The sequence below is a fragment of the Cynocephalus volans genome, chromosome 7 (assembly GCF_027409185.1).
Source record: "Cynocephalus volans isolate mCynVol1 chromosome 7, mCynVol1.pri, whole genome shotgun sequence".
NCBI lineage: Eukaryota > Metazoa > Chordata > Mammalia > Dermoptera > Cynocephalidae > Cynocephalus > Cynocephalus volans.
In genome coordinates, this window is record NC_084466.1 from 83,692,971 (window position 1) to 83,714,302 (window position 21,332).

General features: G+C 47.3%; 1 protein-coding gene across 2 annotated transcripts; it reads right to left on the reverse strand.

The window, feature by feature from the left end:
- Positions 1 to 4,655: 4,655 nt before the first annotated feature.
- Positions 4,656 to 6,641, reverse strand: AMER2 (APC membrane recruitment protein 2). Of its 2 annotated transcripts, XM_063101476.1 has the most exons (2): positions 5,873 to 6,641; positions 4,656 to 5,524 (listed from the first exon to the last, which is right to left on the reverse strand). In XM_063101476.1, the coding sequence occupies exons 1-2, from the start codon at positions 6,639 to 6,641 to the stop codon at positions 4,656 to 4,658; spliced, it is 1,638 nt and encodes a 545-aa protein (XP_062957546.1). The 2 variants fall into 2 exon arrangements, with proteins under 2 accessions (XP_062957546.1, XP_062957545.1); XM_063101475.1 differs by having other exon boundaries at positions 4,656 to 6,641.
- Between the last annotated feature and the right edge of the window lie 14,691 nt (positions 6,642 to 21,332).

Sequence of the window (21,332 nt, forward strand, 5' to 3'; positions counted from 1 at the left end):
AAATACAAAAAATGGTAGGTTAAAAAAAAAAGGTGTTTTAATGAATATTAAGAAAATCCAATTATAGCACAGCTATGTGTGAGCTCCAAACAGAATGGGTTTTATTAAGTATTAGATACAGCGTATGTCCCATAAATATGTATTGCATTGAGTTAAAGTACATATCAATCATTAATGATGCCCAATTTTAGTTCTAGAGGCTTCATGGCTATTTTAATCTTCCCTTTTTTCATTTGAGAAGGAACTCCTTTCCATAATTATGAAAATATAATTGAGTCACCCCTTAAACATAGTATTTGCAGTGAGATAATAACAGTCCTTGTAAGCGGCTACTGTTGCAACAACCTGCATCCATTAAACCAGTATCGCAATGAAAAGGCTTTTGAGAAGCAGCCCATGACAGCAAATCTTCAGAGCAGGACGAGGTCGCACATCAGTGACTGTCAGAGGAGGAGCCACCCTTACACACAGTACTGACAGTGCTGCAGCTCACTTCTCTTTGGGAAGGAACCTTAAAGCCTCTCTTTTTCCCATACAGTATCTAACATGCTGGTCTGCCATACTAGCCCTTTGGTCCTGAACCGTTTTATGGGTATTTTTGCACAATGAATTGAAAATGTCTAGGGTTGAATGAACTGGGTTGTTCATTGCTTAGTTTGCCTGGGAAAGAGAAAAGGGAAACCGGGTTAGCTGAGGTATTTGAGTTTCTCCTCTTATTTCATCTGGATCCTTTTAACTGGCTATCTTCAGTGGCAAGAAGAGGCAATTATGACACTTTCTCTTCTGTTAAATAGTATGACATTCTTGAATTAATTTTTTAACAATGATAAGGGGAGCAACATATATGTGAATGTACTGGAACACGTCTCAGTAGAAGCTGAGCACTGAGGAGCCAAGTCCATATATCTGTAATTCAGGAGAGAAATTTGGAATGACTGAAAGCAGGAAATGAGTTGCACCGTGCAGATGGTCCAAACACTCCACCTTGTGAAGTGTCCCTTTACTGCTGTCTGAGGGCACTTAGCAAACATGACGAAAACAAAGGGGGAGACAAAACACTGCATGAGACCATCTCTTCACACAAAGCTAACAGTAAAGCATCACCTAAATAAGGAAAACTCTTAGAAAGTCCTGTCAAAAAAATCTTGACACCTAACATAATCTTTTTACCTTGAAAATAATTGTGTAAAGGACTATTTGCATATCCATTTAAATGCAAATACTTGAGAACTACTTCTGAGATTAATGAACAAACCCTTTAAATTCAGTAAGTCATCACCTTCATAGCTGTTAAACACTTAGTGTTTAAATAGGCAGATAATTTGTGGAAAATGTATCTAAAGGAAGTCCATAATGTTCTATATTCGATTGTTATTATGAGGTAAAATAATAAAAATCCATTTCCTCTTGTGATTATTTAAAATGCTGTAGTAAAATTTCTCCCAGTTGGTGCTAATGGAAGAATAAAAGCCTCAACCACCATCAGTATTAAAGCTGAGTGTTTCAAGCAACAGTGTATACGCAATGTAGACGTGGAAGTCAGGCTGCCTTTGTGCAGAGCTATTAAACTGACTGATAAATTCTGGCCCAACAATTGACTTGGCTTTTTCCTCTCTAATTTGTTCAGCTCTTTGACCAAAGGAAGTCAATCAACCAAGTATCTTAGAATCATACAAACACAGGAAAGGTGTCATTAGCCCATATCCAATCCTTCCCTTTAAAAATCAGCAAATATAGGCCTGTATAATTCTCATGTGGTCATTAAGTAATGCATTAACAAACATTGGGATGTAAACCTAGTAAAATTTTAAAAAACAATCTCCATGATCGTTGAGAGGAAGCAGCCCTGGGCACAAGAAAGCAACTATGATCCTTTTCCTGTGGTTTGAAAATGCTGACAACCCACTGTTCCTGCCACTCCAGTGATTTCCCATCAAGTGACTGAGGTCATTTAATTCATGGCCTGAATCCCTTATTTGACTGGTGTGGGTGCAATTCTTAGATACAGGGTAAAAAGAAAACAAATGAGAAAAAACATGGAAAATATGGAAAAAAGAAATTTTTAAAAAGTTCTAAATCTTTTATAACTATTAATTGACAGATGGGAAATTAAGGTAAACTTTGCTAACAGTTTCTTTTACTTATGAAGAGAAGACACATAATAGTGGTGTAAATGCAGAAATAAGTCCTAAAATTATGAAAGCAAAAATAGTTCCTTCCAGTGCGTAGCTTAAGAAATAGATTGCCTTTACTATTACATTATTCTCATCTGTTCTTCAGATGCTCTGAACATTCCTGTACAATCGAACAAATGAACAAATAAAGCTTGACCATGAATTCACACAAAGAATATAACCCTTGCGGGAAAATACAAAAGAAGGAAATAAAGATCCTTTGTTTTACAACTAGGAATAAAATTTATGTTCTCTCCACTCACTAGGGGAAAATGAATGTATTCTGACTCTAAATAGTACTATCAGCATTAAATCAAATTTAAATCCCTTTCTCAAGACAGAAATAATCTCTAAAATATTTCCAAATCTACAGTAGATGTCTTTTGTCTGTCAGTTTGCACACAGTTGAGTACACGAGCAGTGTGAGTGTGAGGTGCTTATATGAGTTCCTGATGGATGTGTCCAGAATGCTTAAGGCTATGCTTAATATCCCAGTTCTCAAGGAGAATCACAAGTGCAGCATCCCCCTCTCTGGTGTATCCTGCCTCATATAGGGCCTCATTTATAGACACAAGGAAATTAAATATTAAAACATTACCTTGAGATAACATTAAGGATCTGAAACAATGCAATAAAAGCCAGAAATCTGACTAATAAAGAAATTCAGCAAACCTCTCCCACCTCTTCTAATTGAATCACTGTACACTTAAAATGGGGGATGTTCTGGTTTATGCTATTGGCTCAATTTTTTTTCCTTTTGATGCCCATTTATTTTATTACTTCCTTCATATTATTAAAATAGGTTTTCGTATATTTAACTTTTCTTCTTTCCTTTACAAAGCAAAAAACATTCAAAAAGCATGTAATAACAGTTGGTTACTTAGGCAATCTCTCTGGAAAATGATAGTTACACAAAATGTTTATGGCATTTACATATGTATAGTTTCACTTGAATATGTAGTCTTCCTGATATGATGAATCACCTTCTAATAGAAGCTCTGGTCTTTTGACACTGAAGTGCATTTCAAAAAGGATATTAATTTAATCATTAGATTAAAATAGTATTCTCAGAACTGCTTCAATTTATCACTCAAACTATCTAGGCATATAATAACCCTTTCTGAAATAAACGTTTTATCTGAAATATTAGAAAACATACATATAAGTAAACCACTTTTTAAAAAAAATCTTGGCATAAAGTGTTTATGATACATAGCTTGCCAATGTCATATCCTGTTTCAGTCATCAGTCTATAAAGCAAAAGTCAAATAACGTGAAAACTAGGTTTTCTATTTTTTTCCCCTGTGTTCCTCATTTTGGATTCCCCATAGTGAGGAATGGTTGGATCCAAAATTTTATAACCAAGGCAAAATCTCTGAAAACCAGGGTTTGGAGTGAGAAACAGAGTTTTACCAAAGACAAGGCTGAACCATTCCTCTGGAACGGCAACACAATAGTTTTTTTGTTTGTTTGTTTGTTTTTTGAGAACCAGAGAACCCATATAAACAAAACCAGAAGTGCTTCTCATTAGAGTACATAAAGGAACATCAATGGTTTGGGAATAGTCATCATATCTGGCTATAAGACCAGATTTTATATTCTAGGTTATTGACAGATTATATAAAATGTTAACGGCAGGATAAACTTTAAAACATGTGTTATCTTTACATGAGAAGGTTACCATTTGCAAATGCTTAAATACTGTGACTATTGGTATTTAGTGAAATCTTTCCTTACTCCTGATTTCTGTACTGGGTAGGGGGGGGAAAAAAGCAAAAACTTGCTCTGCTTAGCCTTTATTTCTCCCCAAGCAAATGATCTGAACCAACCAAACCAAAACTGTCCTTTATTTTTCCAGTTGGTAGACATTTACCTGTTTGCATACCTAGTAACTGAAAGTAGGAAAGTTTTCTGCCAATCAAAGATGCTTTCTGCTCATCAGGTAAATATCTGGCTCTTTCAGCTTTGTAGGTGTTTTCCACACAGTGATACAGCAAGGGGTATTTTTTTTTTTTTCCTGGAAAGGAAAAGAAAAGGAAGGAAGGTGTTCTGGAAGAGGAGAGCGCCTCTGGTTCTGCAGTGGTTCCTCCGGGTCCTCAGGACCCTGGCACAGCCCAATACCCTGGCATGACTCCTAGGTTTGGTTAAGTTCTATTGTCCACAAAGGCAAGTAAAGGTGGCTTCCAAATGCTTAGTGCATTAAAGAAAAAAGGAAAGATGATTTTTTAAAATGATGAAAAAGAAAAAATGCTTGAAAATAATTTCCAGGAACATATCTTGAGAGGAGAATCCCAAGCACAGCGCCCCCTCCTTGGTTTACCTTGCCCCTGCTCACTGCACGAAGACCTCCTCTGTCCAGGCTCTGGAGCAGGGGCAGTCCTAAAAGACTTTCTTTAGGGGAAGCACTACTTGCTTTAGTGGTTTCCAGGGGCAAAGTTGTATTCCTTGAAATGTGGCCCATCCACCTTGGCCTCAGAGACCTCACAACTTTTTGGCACTGTCGTGGCAAGCTGCTGCCCGGATGGTGGTCCCAGCCAAGCCCCGGTTGCTGACCCTACGGACCAGCACTTTGGAAACCGGGATTTTTGTTCTGGGCATCTCACTCCTGGCTGGTTGCTGGTGCACAACAGGATGGCTGGATGGAAGGTTCGCGAGATGCTTGATACTAATAGGGATTTTAGAATCCTTCAGCAAACTGCCTGGTGTTCGCAGTGGACAGGTGATGGTGCCTGGCGACACGGGCTTTAACCGGGACGAGTGGGTCGTCTCCTCGCTTGCAGGAAGGGCTGCCGGGCTTCCATCCGGGTCAGCGTAGAGATCGTAGAGCGCGTCCCCGCTGTAGCTGTCCCGGGGGATGCCGGCCTTTTTACCGCCGCCGGTGCTGTCTTCCTCTGGGCCGGGAGTGGTGGAATCCCAGTAGCCTTCGTCACTGTTGGGGACGCCTTCCTGCTGCTCTTTCTCCGGGTGTTTGGGCTCCTCCTTTGGATGGAGCTCAATGGGAATCCGGGTGAGCCTCCTGCGCTTGACCGAGGACACGTCCTTGGCCGCTTCCACGCACCTGGCGTCTTTGGGGGTCTCGGGCACCACCTTGGTTTCCAGTGCAGGTGCCGTCTTAGCCGCTCCTTCTTGGGGTCCTTGTCCTTGATCCTCAGTGTGAGAGAGCATGTCCCAGAATTCCTGGAGATAGGTGTCGTCCACCTCATCCGGACTGGCCATCTCCTCCCCTCCGCCTTGGTAGGCCACCACGCTGGGGTTCTTTTTAGAGAGGACTGGCTTGCCCGGCCCGGGGGCATGCTTGTCACAGCTGGGACCTGCCTCGTCCTCTTGGTCTGCAATAATATCTCCACAGCCTGTAAGAGAGTCAAAGCTTTTCAGTGAAGTCACGTCAGAAAACATCAAACAAATACGCTCGGCCGATGGGTCTGAGGGTGGATGAACAGAGGAAGGGTCGGGGACGGCAGAAGCCCGGCCGCTGCCACGTTCGGCGTCGACAAGGGGGACAGTCTTTATCGGAACGTCCCCTGTCCTGGAGGCGTCCTCGGCCGCGTGGACCTCGCCAGCCCCCGGCTCGGGGGGTGCCCGGGGCTCGTCGGCGCGCCGGTGCCCCGCGGCGTCCTCTCCCCGGGCGCCCTGGTGGCAGCTCTGCGCCGGGGCGCGATCGGCGGGGGCGCGCACCTCCTCTCCCCCTCCGAGCTCACCTGCTGGCTCTGGCGCGGCGTCCTCGCTGGGCTTCTCCGGCTCGCACGCGGCTCTGGGCGTTTCCTCCTTGACGCACTCCAGGCTGGCGGTGAGCGAGCCGGGCAGGATGAGGCCGCCCGCGCCGGCCGCGCGCCCCGCGCCGCGCTCCGCCTTGCCGCGCTTGTCACTCCTGTGCCAGCGCATGCTGCTGAACAGCCCTCGCAGCCCCCTCCTTTGTTTGCCGCCGGCCTTGCTCGCCTCCGCAGGGTCTCCTTTGCCGTTTTCCGCTCTCCCGTTCTTTTTCAAAAGGGCGAAGAAGCTGTGGGACTTGGCCACCGAGCTGCTGGCCAGGGAGCCCCCGCCGGGCCCCGCGGCCCTGGGGGCGCCCGGGATCGGCTGGTCCCCGCCGCGCGGCTCCTCCTTCCTGCCGCTCTCCAGCACCGCCACCTCGGCCAGCCCGTCGTGGGTCCGGCTCCGCACCATCCCCGTCGGACCCGAGCTCTTGCCTTCCCCTTTGTTTTTCAGCCCAAAAATGCTGGGCATGGTGCCGCCCGATTTCCTCTTCTTGAATAATTTGAAAGCCGCCTTATTAATCTTCCCCGGCGGCGGCTCCGCGGCCGGCGTGTCGGCGGCACAGTCACAATGCAAGTCCATGTCTGCCGCGCGGGTCCCGGCCCCGGCCGCCGCCTTCCTCCCGCAGCCCCTCGCGGACGCGCGGTCGCCGCCGCGCTCGCTGACAGCCCCGCCGCCGCCGCCGCCGCCGCCGCCGCGGCTCCTGCTCGTCTCCATGGAAACCGCGCGCATAAGCGGCTTTCGTCAGCCCGGGCTCGCGCCAGGCCACTGTCACCCGTATTCTAAATCAACCTGAGCCGCTCCTGCCGCCGCCGCCGCCGCCGCCGCCGCCGCTGCAGCGGGAACACACAGAAAGCCCATCTCCCCTCCCGCGAGGGGCTTATATAACACCCTAACCCACTTCCAGCCGGCTCGGCTCCACAGTGCATGCTTTTTGTTGTTGTTGTTGTTTGTTTTTTTACGGCCAGAGCAGGCAACACAGCCTCGAGCTGATGACAGAAATTAGAGTCGTAATGATGGAATTCAAATTCCATCGACTCTCACCCACCTCCAGATTCCTCCTCTAGAATGGCCCTTTCTGGGAGCACAATCATGCCCCCCAAAAGGACAAAGCAATTCGACCCAGCACAAAATGCTCATTCCTGGTTTCATCTCCCCTGCGTTTCGTGCCTCCTCATGCCTTTCCCCAGCCCTTGCTGTCTGTCTTTAGCATTTGGGCACTCAACCCAGCAGCATGGAGCATGTCTGTGTACACCTGAGTCTGCCCAGTGCTGAGAACAATCTCCAGGCCGATGCAGCATCCTTAGTCTTGTGGTTCTGATCTCGTTCCAAAAGCACCAGCCATCAGCCAAACACCAATAGCAACTCTCAGCAAGAAAGTGCAACAGCTCTGGGGAGTAGAGGCTGACTGGTCCTTGGACAACCATGGCTTTTATCCAGATCCCAGTGACTAAGGGTTGAAGACACAGAAGCCACTGCCTAGCCCACATTTGGTCACTACAGGTGAGCTGACAGAGCACATAGCTTGGTCCACTCCAGAGGTAGACTGTGGAGTCCTGGGGTCTGTCCTCTCCTTGTCCATTCAGCAGGACGCTGGACTGTTCTTGCCCCTGCTGCTGCCATCCCTCACAAACACCCCCAGGGCTGACCTGCAGCCCCTTCCCCTACACATAGGGCAGGAAAAGCCTGGATAAGGTCTCTGAGTGCCCAGGGGTCTCTGCAGCTGCTCTGACCCACCTGGTCTGGAGATAAAGGAAAACCTTGTCCCAGGGAACAGCCCAATCTGGTGATCTTTCCTGAACTCTGACTTTGAGGGTGGCTCTTCATATTTTAACCTTGACATCTGATTTCATGATCCTGGCTGAGAGCTATCACCAAAAATAAAGAAGAAATTTGGAGAAGCATATACATACATATATATGTAATATATAATTTATACATGTTATGTATTTATTTAGTAATTTTATTTATTATTTTTTATTAAATATAATTTAATAATATATAATATTTACATATATATTTACAAATATCAGTCTTTTCCTTACTTTTTTTATGTGCTACTTGTATCATGCCAAGCAATTCCTATCCCCGTCCATTTAAACTGGAGTTTTACTAACAATATATGTTGACCATTGCAGCTTCTGGAGTCATGAAATAAAGTTAATTTAAATTGAGACCATGGGGTTATTACTTGTATTATTGCGCTTTTCGGTTCATTTTTTATCATGAACACTCCTTTATAAAATGAAGAAATCAATGAGTTAGGTTCAGGAGAGGTTTTCATTCCCAGAATTAATCACATTGGCCTTGCCCACGATTAGCTCATATCTCTCACTGTACAGTAAGTGATGCTGAGGCCAGAGAGGCTTTTCCCTGTGCTAACTGACCACTTGACATGACAAATCAGAGACCTGTGCTTTGCGGAGGAACAAGGTGTGAGTAACTATAAAGAGAAACCCATTTGATATTTCTTCACAATCTTTTAGAGGGCAATTGAAAGCCTCTCAACTCTTTCACACACACACACACACACACACACACACACACACCCATACAGTTGCTTAGATATGCAGGTTTCTATCTAACTGTGTCAGTTTGAACGAGTTTATAACTGGGATCAGGGAAAAATTAAGTAATCTATAAAAAACCTCCCCTTCTCCATCCCTGCACCTGGGAGTTGGGAGAAGGTGGCCTGCTTACTCACTAGGGAGCTCTAACTTACTAGGACAGGCCAAGTGTGACTCAAATTTACATGAGAATCCTTGGGCCCTCTGGGAGAAATCTGGCAGAGGGCTTGGGATGGATAGCAGCCCTTTGGGACACAGATGCGCAAACAAAGAAAATGAGACAAAGCTGCGTTCAGTCTGGTAAAGGTGCCCTAGTGGTGAGTCATTGGCCCCAAGGTACAAGAAAGCAGGGATGCCTGGCACCATCCGAAGGCACTGGGCAAGGCAAGCTTTAGAAGCCGTGGTGTCAGTGAGGACCCTCCAGTGCTCCCATACCCAAGGTCCTTGTTATGGGGACTATCAGAAAAAGGATAGTGAAGCCAGCTTACAAAGAACTTAGCAGAAGAACCAGACAGGTGAGGAGAAGGCCAGGAGGGGAGGGGGCAATGAGCAGGATGGTTTGATGGCTGGAGTCCCAGTCACACTGTTGGGTGGCAGATGGAAGTCAAAGGCCATTGTTACAACCCATCACAGAGATGTAGCCACACCTTAAATCACCCTTCACAGTCAAGAGTGGCGGAAGCAAAGATTGCATTTGCACAAAATGGTAACTTTTTCCCTGAAAGACAGACCATGACAGGGAAGATAATCTTACCAGAAGCACCCTTGTTTTCCAGAAGCACCCCCGTTTTTGTTTATGGTTCCTTGTTTTATTTTTTCCTCCAGCCTGCCCCAATTTAGAGAGTGAACAGAAAATTAGAGTGGGACAGAATAGAGAACAGCGCTAAGGGGAAACGTTTCAGGAAAGAGCTGTTCTGAAACAATGCGATGCTTCACACACACAACAGCAAGTGGATTTTGCTGGAAGACACGTGGGAGCTTTTCTTTTTCGGCACAAGGGAGTGTCTGTTGTTTACTTGGGGCTTTTCTCTCTGGGTAGCGAGAAGCTCCTCTGGAGGAAGATACTCAAATCAAGAAAAAGGTAAGAGAAACAAGAGGAGGAATTATTTGAGAGCTGAACGTCACCATTTCCCTCAGCAGCGTCACACCCTTTCTTTTTCAGGGCGTCTTCTGGCCAGCCTAGCCCCTGCCTCTGTCCTCAGCTTGCCAAGTAGAACTTCCTATCTCAAGTGAACCACCCAGAACATAATGTGGAAAGGGCTGGGCGAGGGGCTGCCCTTAGAGCCATTGTGTCGCTGCTGCCATGGGACCCTCGTGTCACAGCCTTCCCATATAAGGAGGCCACTGGCTTTCATTTAAACTTGCTTTGGGTCTTTAAAGGGATAATGTGTAATCAGGGAGGTCTGGAATTGACACCTGAATTGAGAGCAACACCTCCCATGTGCAGCCTCCTCGGCCAGCTCTGAACCCCAGCACAGTCTGCAATGTCTAGCTCCCTGCTCTTGTCCTTTCCTGCCTGTGGTTATCCTCCATGTCAAGATTTAGAAGCTGTGATGCCCCTGAAGACCCTCAGATGTCCCAGCCAAGGTCTTTGTTATGAGACAGTGAGAGAAAGCCCCAGCTTCACCAGCTTTCGCCTCCCACGCTGTCAACTTCGTTCATCTATCTGAGGCCTGTCCCTGCCCCCGAGAGATGCCGTGGCCTCGTACGAGCTGAGACCACAATGTGAAGTGCGCTGGTGCCAGGAGAGAAACGTGGGGACGATCCCCTCCGGGGACCTGGCCCAGGGGTGCAACGCTGCTGCTGCTTTCCTGCACCCTCCTGTCGGCGGGCTGAGGCTCTCGGCCAGGACAGGTAGGAGGAGGACTAAGAGGTCCGAGCACAGGAAGGCCTGGGCCAGACTGACGTTCTCATGTGTTCTGCAGCGTATTCATTTCTAATTAGTAACACGCAAGCGTAGGCGCCCAGCGCCACTGGCGATGTCCCGAGCTGCTGCGGGGAGCCCATCCCAGCCAAGGCCGACCCGCCCTTGGCTCTGAGTGACGGATCGGCCACGGGACGAGGTGCTCTGGGCTCCAAAGGTGTCACCTCAGCCCAGCCCCTGTGGGTTTGTACCTGGATTCTAGGGCAAGGCGGGCACAACAAAAGACCAAGTAAAAGTGAAATGAGCACTTCCCCGCAATGCTGGCGGCTGGGCGCAGGCCACACAGCAGCTGCTGGCGCTGGCACTGGGCGGTTTCTGTGCCTCTCCCCAGCGCTGGTGCTGCTGACAGTCTTTGGCATCCCTCGGCTTCCAGACACATCATTCCAGTCTCTGCCTCCGTCTTCACATGACCTTCTCCTCTGTGTCTGTCCGTGTCCCTTCTCTTTTTAGAACAACACCAGTCATCTTGGATTAAGGGCCCACCATACGCCACTACAACCTCATCTTAACTTACGTCTTACTTACATCTGCAAAGCTGCTATTTCTAAATAAGGTCACAGTCACAGGTACTAGGGGTGAGGACTTCTACATAACATTTGGGGGACAATTCAACCCACAACAAGCATTATTGCCAGCCATGGTGACAGCACCTGCCTTACCTTCAGTCATTTGACACGGTCACCAGTGCCCTTGACAGACACTGCTGTCCTTGGACCCAGGCCTTGGCGGGTTTGAACTGTGCGTGGCTGCTCCAGCAAGTGTGGGCCCTCAGCAGATTTCAGGGTCAGGGATGGCATGTCTGGCATTGCCAGCAGTGCAGGGCAGTCGCACTACCAGCCCGACTAAACAAGAAAGAAACTGGTGCCTGTGGCATGAGTGCATCATGGAGTACGTATGAGGTTTCTTCAAAAAGTTCATGGTAAGATTAGTATTATCTTTGAATTTTATTTTCCCATGAACTTTTGAGGTACCCTCACATGTGGGATCCCTGGGGCTTCTCAGGATTATCGGGAGGACCTAAGAGGACTGTGGGAGTGCCCGTGTAGTGGACAGGTAGAAGACAAACACCACCTGTGGCTCCTCCTTTCTCCTAGTCCCTGCACAGAAGCCAGAGTGGCCTGAGAAACACAATACCCCGTAACCACTGGCCCACTCCTCCCAATTCCCTTTCTCCTGTCCTGCTGTTTAGCCAGAGCGACTCATAGAAAATATTTCATCAAAGATTTCAGAGTGGAATGGGGTCTCTTCAGCTGTCAGCCACCAAGGTGGACACGGTGAAGCCCAAAACAGAGTGGAATGAGGTCAGATAGCAGAGGGGGCGTGGCAGGACGCCAGGGCTCGGGCCTGGTGGACGCAGCGTTAGAGAGCTGCCAGGCGAGCCGCGGGGGTCATTGCATCCCAGTAGAGATGGAGACAAGAAATGGAGTCCACGGTGAGGGCCCGCAGGGTTAATGCAGAGGCTCAGGAGCTGGAGACTGAGGCTGGAGGGCACATCAAGGGGAACACAGGTTGAAAGCCCATGCGACAGCCCTTGGGTGTGCTTTTGCTCATCTTAAAGAAATTCTGCTCTGCATCTGCTTCTGGACACAAAGCCAGCGTCACAGCCAGGACTTGGCGTGGTCCCCTCAACACACAGACAGTGTGCATTAACCACTCTTGGTGGCCAAGGCAGGCCCTCGGCCAAGTTCCTCATTTGCCCACTCTCCAGCCATCTGCACAAGCAGCCTTCTGCCTCAGCATCCCCTTGTAAAACCCTTGAGATCCTTCTGGATCACTGGCCCCCTTGCCCAGCTACTTCCTCTTCCCCCTAAGAGGCAGTTCTCTCACTTTCTCATGACACGCTAGGTCTGCCCCTGCCCTTTGGCATAAGATCCTGCTGTGGTTTGGATGTCCCCCAAGCTCCTGCTGGAGCTTGATCCCATTGTAACAGTGTTAAGAGGGTGGGAAATCCAACTGTGGCATTTGGAGGTGACTGGATCATGAGGACTGTGAGGCCTTTAAGAGGTGATTGGATCATGAGGACTGTGCCCCCATGAATGGGTTAATCCTTTCATGGAGTAATGGATTAATGGTTTAATGGGTTATCAGGGAGTAGACTTGGGGCTTTATAAGGAGAGGTAAAAAGCATGTGGAAATTCTCCTGCTCAGGTCTTGCTACATGGTGCTCAGGTCTGCTCAGGTGCAGCTACCCTGCAGCTCCACCAGATTCTGTAGACAGTTCCCACCAAGAAAAAGGGCCTCACCAGATAATGCTCCCTGGACCTGGGACTTCTCAGCCTCTAAAACTGTAAAAACTAAATTAACTGCTTTCAGGTAATCTATTGTTAGGGACAGAAAATGGACTAATATAGATCCCTTCCACTGTCCCTGCCATGATGGCACTGGGGACATACACAGGGTTCCAGACAGTAAGAGAGTCCTCTCTACTCTCAGGTCCCTAAGCTCATGGGAGAGGAGTGTCTCAGCCCCACCCCTTAACCTAACCTGGGTGGAGGGTACAGGGAACACAGCCTCTTCCCAAAGACCCTCAGCAGGTTCTCACATTCCTTCTGTGAAGCAGGTTCACAGTGCTCGGATATCAATCCCAGGGTAGGACTCTAATACTTCTCCAATACTATGCATGGGTGTCAATCCACTTGTATGAGCGCAGTGAGACAGAACACACACAAGTGAAGCAACTTTATTACTCACAGATAGGCAGTAAAGGATGACAGAAGCCTTGGATTTATAACAAGCCAGCCTCCCAAGGCTCAGGAAAGCTGTCCAGGGCAGGTGGAGTCTCATCTGTCTGTGCCTACGTTGCACCACAGCTGAGGGATCCTGAAGGCATACTCCGCCCTGGATTTCATAGCCCGGGGGTAGCTTGATTTGCTGGGCTAAAGCGTTGCAGGCCATCCTGTTTTAGGAGGAATGGGATCAGAACCTGGGCTGTTCCAGACAGTCACTCCTTATCTCAGCATGCTGCATTCCCAGCACATTCTGCAGTTATTCTGAGAACAAGTGAGAAAGGAGGGAAGAGTGGGTCTCCAGGGCTATCTGCAGACATGTCCTGCACTTCCTCCCTCTGCAACTTCTTTTCTCCCATTCCCTAAAGTCTTGGGATCTTAACTCATCTGGACAGCAGGCAAAACCATATTCAGACCAATTACATATCCTTTTAAACTTATTGCTTAGGTCAAGATCTTGGCTCTTGAAGTTCAAATGACCCTGGCTTTTGTAAACAAAAAACCCTTTTTTCCCCCAAAGATATTGACATGGGTTTCAAAAGTATATTTTGAACTCCAAAAGCTGAGTCTTATGTTTTTATGCCTTTTTAAAGTTTATTTTTTATTGAATCATAATATTTTATACATATTTTGTGGGTTCAATGTTGACATGTTGATCAAATCAATATTATTACTATATTATTACAAATTGTACTTATTCTTTCTGCCCATTGTCCTATCTCTCCCCATCCCCCTTTCCATCCCCCCTTCCCACCTCTGATAACCCTAGATTTCTTCTCTCCTTCTGAAAGAGTAATGGTTACTCTGTTGATTTGTCACCTAGATGATCTGTTCAGTGCTGAGAGGTGTATTCGGGTCCCCCACTATTATTGTAGAGCAGATGCTTCTTCTATCACTCTGGAATGGGCTTTGTGGAGAGAGACGTCCTCTTCTTTGGTCTCGGCTGGTGACTCTCCTTGTGTCAATGTCCTCGAGTGGCTGGCGGGCCATCTGCATGGTGGTTGTGGCATCTAGCTACTTTTGCCATAGCCATGGCTATGGTGGTAGCTGTGGTGGACCACCCACATGGAAGTGGTGTTTTTGGCATGCTCCCTGCCTGGTTGCAGGAGGAGGGGTAGGTCCTGGCTCCATGACTCAGGACCCTGGGCAGGCTCTGTGGCAGCAGTGGCATGACTGGATGCAGGAGGAGGGGTCAGTCCCTGGCTCCCTCTGTTCTCACATTCTAAGATGTTGTTGTGGAGTAGTTAGGTGGGAGGGAGAGGGGGGAAGGGGGGCATGCTTGAGGCCTTTGTCCTCCCACCATCACAGCTGGGAAGGCTATGGCACTTCCTGCGGTGGCTCGGTGGTCATTGCTGGGCCAGTTGCAGGTGTTGGGGGGCATGGCTGAGGCTTCCAGCCTTCCCCCCTCCTTCGCTTGGGGGCCCAGGGGGCTTCAGTCCTTCTAGGTCTTATAGGTGTTCTTTGGTGATGTGAGACCTTTACTAGTTAATATCAAACTTTGTCTCTGATCTGTGGGTATTTTGTTTTTTCTTTCAGTTCTGTGTTGGATTATTTGCTGTTCCCACCACTTAAACTCTGCACTGGAACTAATTTGCTGTCCTTTGCTTGCTTCTAAAATGGGGGAGCTTCCTGTGGGAACCAGCACTTGAGCCCTGTGGTTGAGCTAAATTGCTGCTTTGCTGCTGATTTCCGTGGTAAAGCTTTTTGTGCAGCTCAGATTTCCATGATTGACTTTGTAGGTACTTCCAGGTCTTGTGAGGTCCAGTACACCTGAGTTGTGTGGAAACTCTGATCTGGACCTGAGTCCTTTCAGCAAACTGCAACCCCTGCTGTTCTATATTCCTGACCACTCTGTGTACAGACCATTCCTGTGTGAAGAGTGGTCCTGTGCTGATTGGGGGACAGATCAGCTGTCCATGCTGTGCCCCAGTGTTCCCCTGGTGGCCTGTCTCCCCCACTGATGGCACTCCAAACACCTCCCATGGGACAGGATGTGTACTGGTCCCTTGTGATGACTCATCGGCCTCTGAGTAGTTCCTTTTTTCTGTTGTCTGTGGCCCCTCACTCCTTTGTGGGTCCATGGGAATCCTGTTAGTGGTCCTGCTGGACTGGAGGCCACCAAGGCCCTCTTCTCCCCTACAGCTTCTAAGCAACTCATACAAAGTGCACAGCTGTGGCTTCTGCCAGCTCATGCTCTGTGCACTCACCAGGGCCAGCCTTGAAGTGGCCAGGGATCGAAATGGCGGGAGCAGTCATTTCTTTCTGTCATCATGGCTTCTCCTGCCTTCATGCACTCCATAGGTCTCTCCTTCTTTTCCCCTGAGCTCTAGCAGCCATCACTTGGCTGTCATTGCTTTTTAATTGTTGTAAATTGGTTGATTTGTGGGAGAGAGTGATGCTGGGGACCGTCTATTCCACCATGTTGACCGGAAGCCCTTTTTATGCATTGTGACTAGCTATTCCAGTCTAATTTCCCTGCCTGCCCCACCTCTAACCCTCCACACACAACACACAAACATAATCACTCTCATAGTATACGCTCCAACGATTCTGAACATGTTTCCTGAATATGTCACTGTTCTGCTTTTGTATACACTGCAGTTAACAACTGGGATACTGTTGTCCCTTGTGTGCAGCTAATGAATTCCTATGCATTCCCCATGAAATGGCTGAGACCCCGGATCCTCTGTGCCTCTGAGAGGCCCAGCAGATTCCTATGATTTGTCACAAATGAGTAGTTCGTTTTCTACAGTGTCCATCATCGTGATGCATTGGGGCCCACTTCCCATGAACCGACCTTGACTTTTAGGGACAGAGGGCTGTGACGAGAGTGAGAAGTGTCATTCTCCCCCTCTGTGACAGGCACAGCTACCAACCAGCAGAGCTGCAGGTGAGTGTCTCCATCGTCTCAATCAGAGGATAATGACTCCCCTTCTGGGGCTGTGACTTCTCACTTCTGAGTCACACAGCTGGGGGGCTACTGCCCTTGGTTCTCTATTGTGGCACTTCAGATTGTGCTAGCTTGTGTAACAAATGGATCCCAACACATATGAATCAGCCTAGCAGAGCCTATTTCTTATGTTTTGTTACATTTGGGCGGCCATAACAAAATATCATAGACCAAGTGGCTTAGAAAGAACAGAAGTTTATTTCTCACAGTTCCAGAGTCTGGGAAGTACCGATGGGAAGGCATCGGTAGATTTGCTGTCTGGTGAAGCCTTGCTTTATGGTTACAGATGGCACCTTCTACCTGTGTCCTCACATGGTGGGATCAGGGAAAGAAGCTCCCTTGAACCTATTTTATATGGGCACTAATCCATTCAGGAGGGCTCCACCCTCATGACTTAATCATTTTCCAGAATGCCCCACCTCCTAAAGCCATCACCTTGGAGGTTAGGATTCCAACATATGCCTTTGGGGAGGACCCACACATTCAGACCATAGCACTCACCTACCAGTCCTAGGCAGGTACTGAAGCCAGAGGAGGGGGTCTCTTCCATGTGATCATTCCGGGCCCCAGGCTTTGCCCTCTGTATCTCCTCTGGGGTCTTGCTGGCATCTGCATGTAGCCAGTGGAATGGGAGAGAGATCCTGGAAGAAACACGCCCATTTCCTAAAAGCTTTGACTCAGACATGGTGCAAATTACTTCTTCTCACGTGCTGTTCATGACAACTAGCCACACAGCCACATCTGGCTACAAGAGAGAGAGGGAAATACGGTCTATCTGTGTGCCTGGCCACATTCCTATTACTATGGAAGGAGAAAACAGATGAGAGCAGCCAGCCAGCAGACGTGCCACATGTCCACCTACTGCACAGCCACGCAGGGGACAGGCAGTGTTCTACCTCCCCATGGGCTCACTTTCCTTCGCCCTTCTGCTCCCACAGGAAGGTGTGCTGGATTCCAGACCTCCATGTACCAATCTCTGTCACCCACTCCCAGCTGTTTGCATAGCCTTCTCTTTAAGGGAGACTACTTTTGATTAAAGCAAATACATATAGTAAATGTTTGAAATAGACTAAATTAAATACCCAACTGTGGTTTTTGCCACCTCCAGGTTATCTTAGAGAGGGCCTCCATGTTGTTCGTTCAATTTAGTGAGCATGTATTGAGTGTCTACTGTGTGCTGGGTGCTGCCATGAACAAACCATGAAGTCCACCCTTGACGGTGACCAGGAGACTTGTCACCGTGGGACTTGGTGCAATGTGAAACTCTCTAGCTCATTAGCTGACAGCAGCTTTGTTCATCCCAGATGCTAGGCCAGTGTGATCAACCCTTGGCAGCTTGGGTAGTAGTTTTTCCTCCTTTGGAAAAAACAAAGACAAAAAACTATGTTTTCCTCCATGATAAGTTAATCCCCAAATAGTCAGCCTTACTTCTGTTCCAGATCCTAACCACCTACTGGGTTTTCTTCATGGGCTTTAGGTTAAGTCCCTGATCTGGCTTCATGTGGCTTTCATTTATATTTCATTTGCTGTCCACCACAGCAAGGTAACTTTTTTCAAAAGACAGAAATCCAAGCAGAAGTATTCATTCTGGAATGTTTCCTGGACTCACACCAGTGAGCTCATTAGCCCAGGCTAACGATGGGGCTTTTTTTCCCCCTTTCTTTTTTTTTTTTTTTTTTCTAGTTTGTAGCAAAGAGCGGGATCATGTGATCTGTTCCTAGCTGCTCTCATTCCTGTGTGTGCAGCGAGCAGTGACTGAAATTACCCTCAAGAAGGAGGCTGTGCTTTCTAAACATGCATACTTCTTAGAAGTGTCTGCTTTTGTTTAGCAGAAGACTGAAGCTCAAACAGGAAATTTCTAGGTCAGCTATATTTTGCTCTAATAAAAGTCTAGCCAAAAAGAACAGCAAAACTATGGGCTGGGCTTTTCGGAGTGTCTTGTCTGATTACCCAATTATAACAGCTCAGATTAGAAAGGGATTAACCCCCGAGACGGGACAGATGGAAAACACTATTAAAATACCCCATGTGGGGTTTCAGAGTGAGTAGCAAAATGACCACCTGTCCCTGATTCTTGGGTCAGTCTGTCCTCATTAGAGCCTCAAGATCACTGTTTTGATGCCCACGTGTGGAGAAACTGAATAGCACAGGAAGCAAGCTGGGCCCCGCCACCGTCTGTCCCTAACTTGTGCCTTGCCCTAGATTGACCTGCTAAGAAATGTTCAGCTGACTCGCAAGGGCCTTTGGGGTTGTTATCTCCCAGTGCCCTTGGAAGCAGGTCTGGGCACATCACAGACAGGAAGATTTCAATTCCAGACCTCCTTTTCTTTCATTAACTATTGAAGAAATAGGTAACTCCTCTTTTCTTGAGTCTCTGTAATTTGGGGGCTACCCTGGAGCTGTTTCTTTATAAGTTCTGTCAGCAGCTGGAGAGGAGCGAGAAAACACCCATATCTTTGTGCCTTTTCACACCTGCATTTTGGGAGGTTGGGACAGCCTTCATCTCACCTTGCTGGGCAGGTTAGGGTAATTCACAGAAAGGTGCCGTAGTGGACCATTCAATAGTTGATAAACCATTCAGTTCTTCTGTTTCAAGTCCTTTTTCTTACAGAAGTAGTAACCTCACTGACCTCATAAGGACATGTTCAGGAACATTAATAGTTGATGAGAAAACATTATGCCCGTGTCAAATATGTTGGGTAACCTCAAAATTGTAATGATTTAGCTGGATGGGTACTTCTTTCTTACATATCCAACTTAAATCAATTCGAGAAAAGTGCACTGAGCACATTAAATGCTGCTGCATCAAAGACATAGCCCCAGCACCATGGAAACATGGAATCTCAAGGTTGGCAGTCATCAATCCCAAAATCCTACAAGTAACCACCCATTCATGATTGAAATGCTTCCAGGGAAGGGGACCTGACTACATTCAGCTTACTCCATGTCTGGACAATTCCACTGGAGATTTTTTTTAAGTAGAGCTGATTTTTTTTTTTTTTTTTTTTTTTTTTTTTTTTTGGTGTCTTCACAGCTTCTGTCCCTTAAACCTAGCTCCATTCCTGTACTGAGCAGTTTTTATGGGCCAGGTACTGTTTCAGATGATTTTCATGCATTTAGTAATTTAGTCCCCACGCTAATCACATGAGCTTGGGCCTCCCCATTTTACAGATCAGGAAACCGGCATAAAGAAGTTCAATGACTTGCTCGAGATCAAATAGCTAGTAAATGGAAAGCAGTCTGGCTCCACAGTCTGCCTCCTAAGTCATTGGCTCGATCACCTACTGCTGAGTAACATACCACTCTAAAACACAGTGGCTTAAAACTATGACTATTTTATTTGCTGAAAATTCTATGGGTCAGATATTTTGGCAGGGCTCAGCTGGACAGATCTTCTGCTCCACCTGGCATCAACTGAGGTCTCTTGTGGATTGCAGAGGGATGGCAGCTAGGACGGGGATGTCCAGGATGGCTTGACTCACACATCTGAAGCATAGCAAGAACAGCTGGGAGGTTCCATTTGGCTCCTGCTAAAGGCCTAGTTTGAGCTTCTTTTCGTGACAGCTGGACCCTAAAAGCAAGCATTCCACTCAGCAAAGGTGAAGGCTGCATATATCTGTTAAGACCCAGCCCCAGAAGTTATATAACAACACATCCACCAAATTCTATTGGGCAAAATAAGTCACGGTGCCAGCTCAGATTTGAAAATAACTAAGTTTTACTTCTTTATTAGAGAACACAAAAGAGCAATGTGAGACAGGAGAAATTATTGTAGCATGTGTAGAAATAAGCACAACACCATACTGCTTTTCTAGAAAATAAGTTCACACACATTTCCAAATGACACCTCTCCAGATATTTGAAACTAGCTCTCAAGTGTCTCTGAGTCGTCTGTGTTTCAGGTTAGCCTTCTTCTTCCTCCAGCTACTCCTTATGAAATGGAAAACCATCCTGTCCCTCTGCTCTGATGAGCCCCAGAAGTGAATGTCACCCTCCAGGGTGTGCCTGGGCTGGTGCAGAATAGAAGGACCATCATCTGTCTTCTACATATGGATGTCACATCAACTGGAATTTCAGACCAGCACACAGCAACACACAGAAATTCTGTTATGTGAAACTCTGATCCCCCCACACTGGACTTGTGCAATTGTTTCGAGGGACCCCAGTTAAAACCACTTTGTGAGATTTGGCACAGCACTCTTACTCGTTGGTTTGTCTTCCGCTGCGTTCTCGGCCCTCCCAGCTTTCAGACTCATGACTTACCTCCTCCTTCCACAACTTCTTCCAAATCACTGACAAAACTATTGGCACGTTCAGATACAATAACGAAGCTCTGGGGAACACCACTAAAAACCTCTTTCCACATTGAAATCCAGCCATCGGCCTGCAACTTTTGTTCAGACAGTTCTGGATTCACCAACTTGTCTGTGCACCTAACCCACACTTTCACACCTCGTCTCAGGAGCATCCCAGAACCATCAAGTTCCAGAGACTCCTACTCTTTGCACTTCTGTGTGCCACTCCCACCGTCCTGGCAGCAGAAGAATTTAGGTCAGTCTGAACATTCCTACTGAGCTCTGTTGACTCCTGTCGACCATGACTTCCCCTTCTTTGGGGAGAGTGCTAGGGTCTTGCCTACACCATGCACCTTCTGCCACAACACCATGCACCCATTTCCAGCCTCCTGCTATTCTCCGGAGAGAAGCGCAGCGGTCTGGTCACTATATCAATCACAGCATCTCTTAGAACCTGATCCCCTTATGAATCTGGGTCAGGAGACATAACGTCAGAGTGGCAGGGGCTGCCTGCTCTTCAAGCAAGAGGGTTTCTGCTTCCATTCACTATTTATTACACAGCAAGCATAGCAAACGCACAGAGTCCTTCAAGTATAGTTTAGTTGAAGTATAGTATAGTATAGCTTAGTTTAGTTTACAAGTTTAGCCTGTAGTATAGTTCAAGGAGGAGGAATACATGCTAATAACTGTAATATAGAACAGAGTAAAATCACTGCCTTTGGCGGGGGTGGGTGAAAGTGAGACATCACAAGGTTTAGAAGACGTTATTGCTGCTTGGGCAGATCACAGAAGACTTCACAGAGGCAGTGGCGCATGGACTAGATCCTAAATAGCAGGAAGGTGCTGGTGAGGATACCGAGAAATGGCTCTCCCACTACTGCCTGTAGGTCTATATATTTACAGACATTCTTGAGGACAAGCAGATAAATAATTTAACAAATTCCTT

Excerpts from the sequence above, each read along its gene's own strand:
- AMER2 (XM_063101475.1), bottom strand. The coding sequence starts at position 6,641 with ATGGAGACGAGCAGGAGCCGCGGCGGCGGCGGCGGCGGCGGCGGCGGG.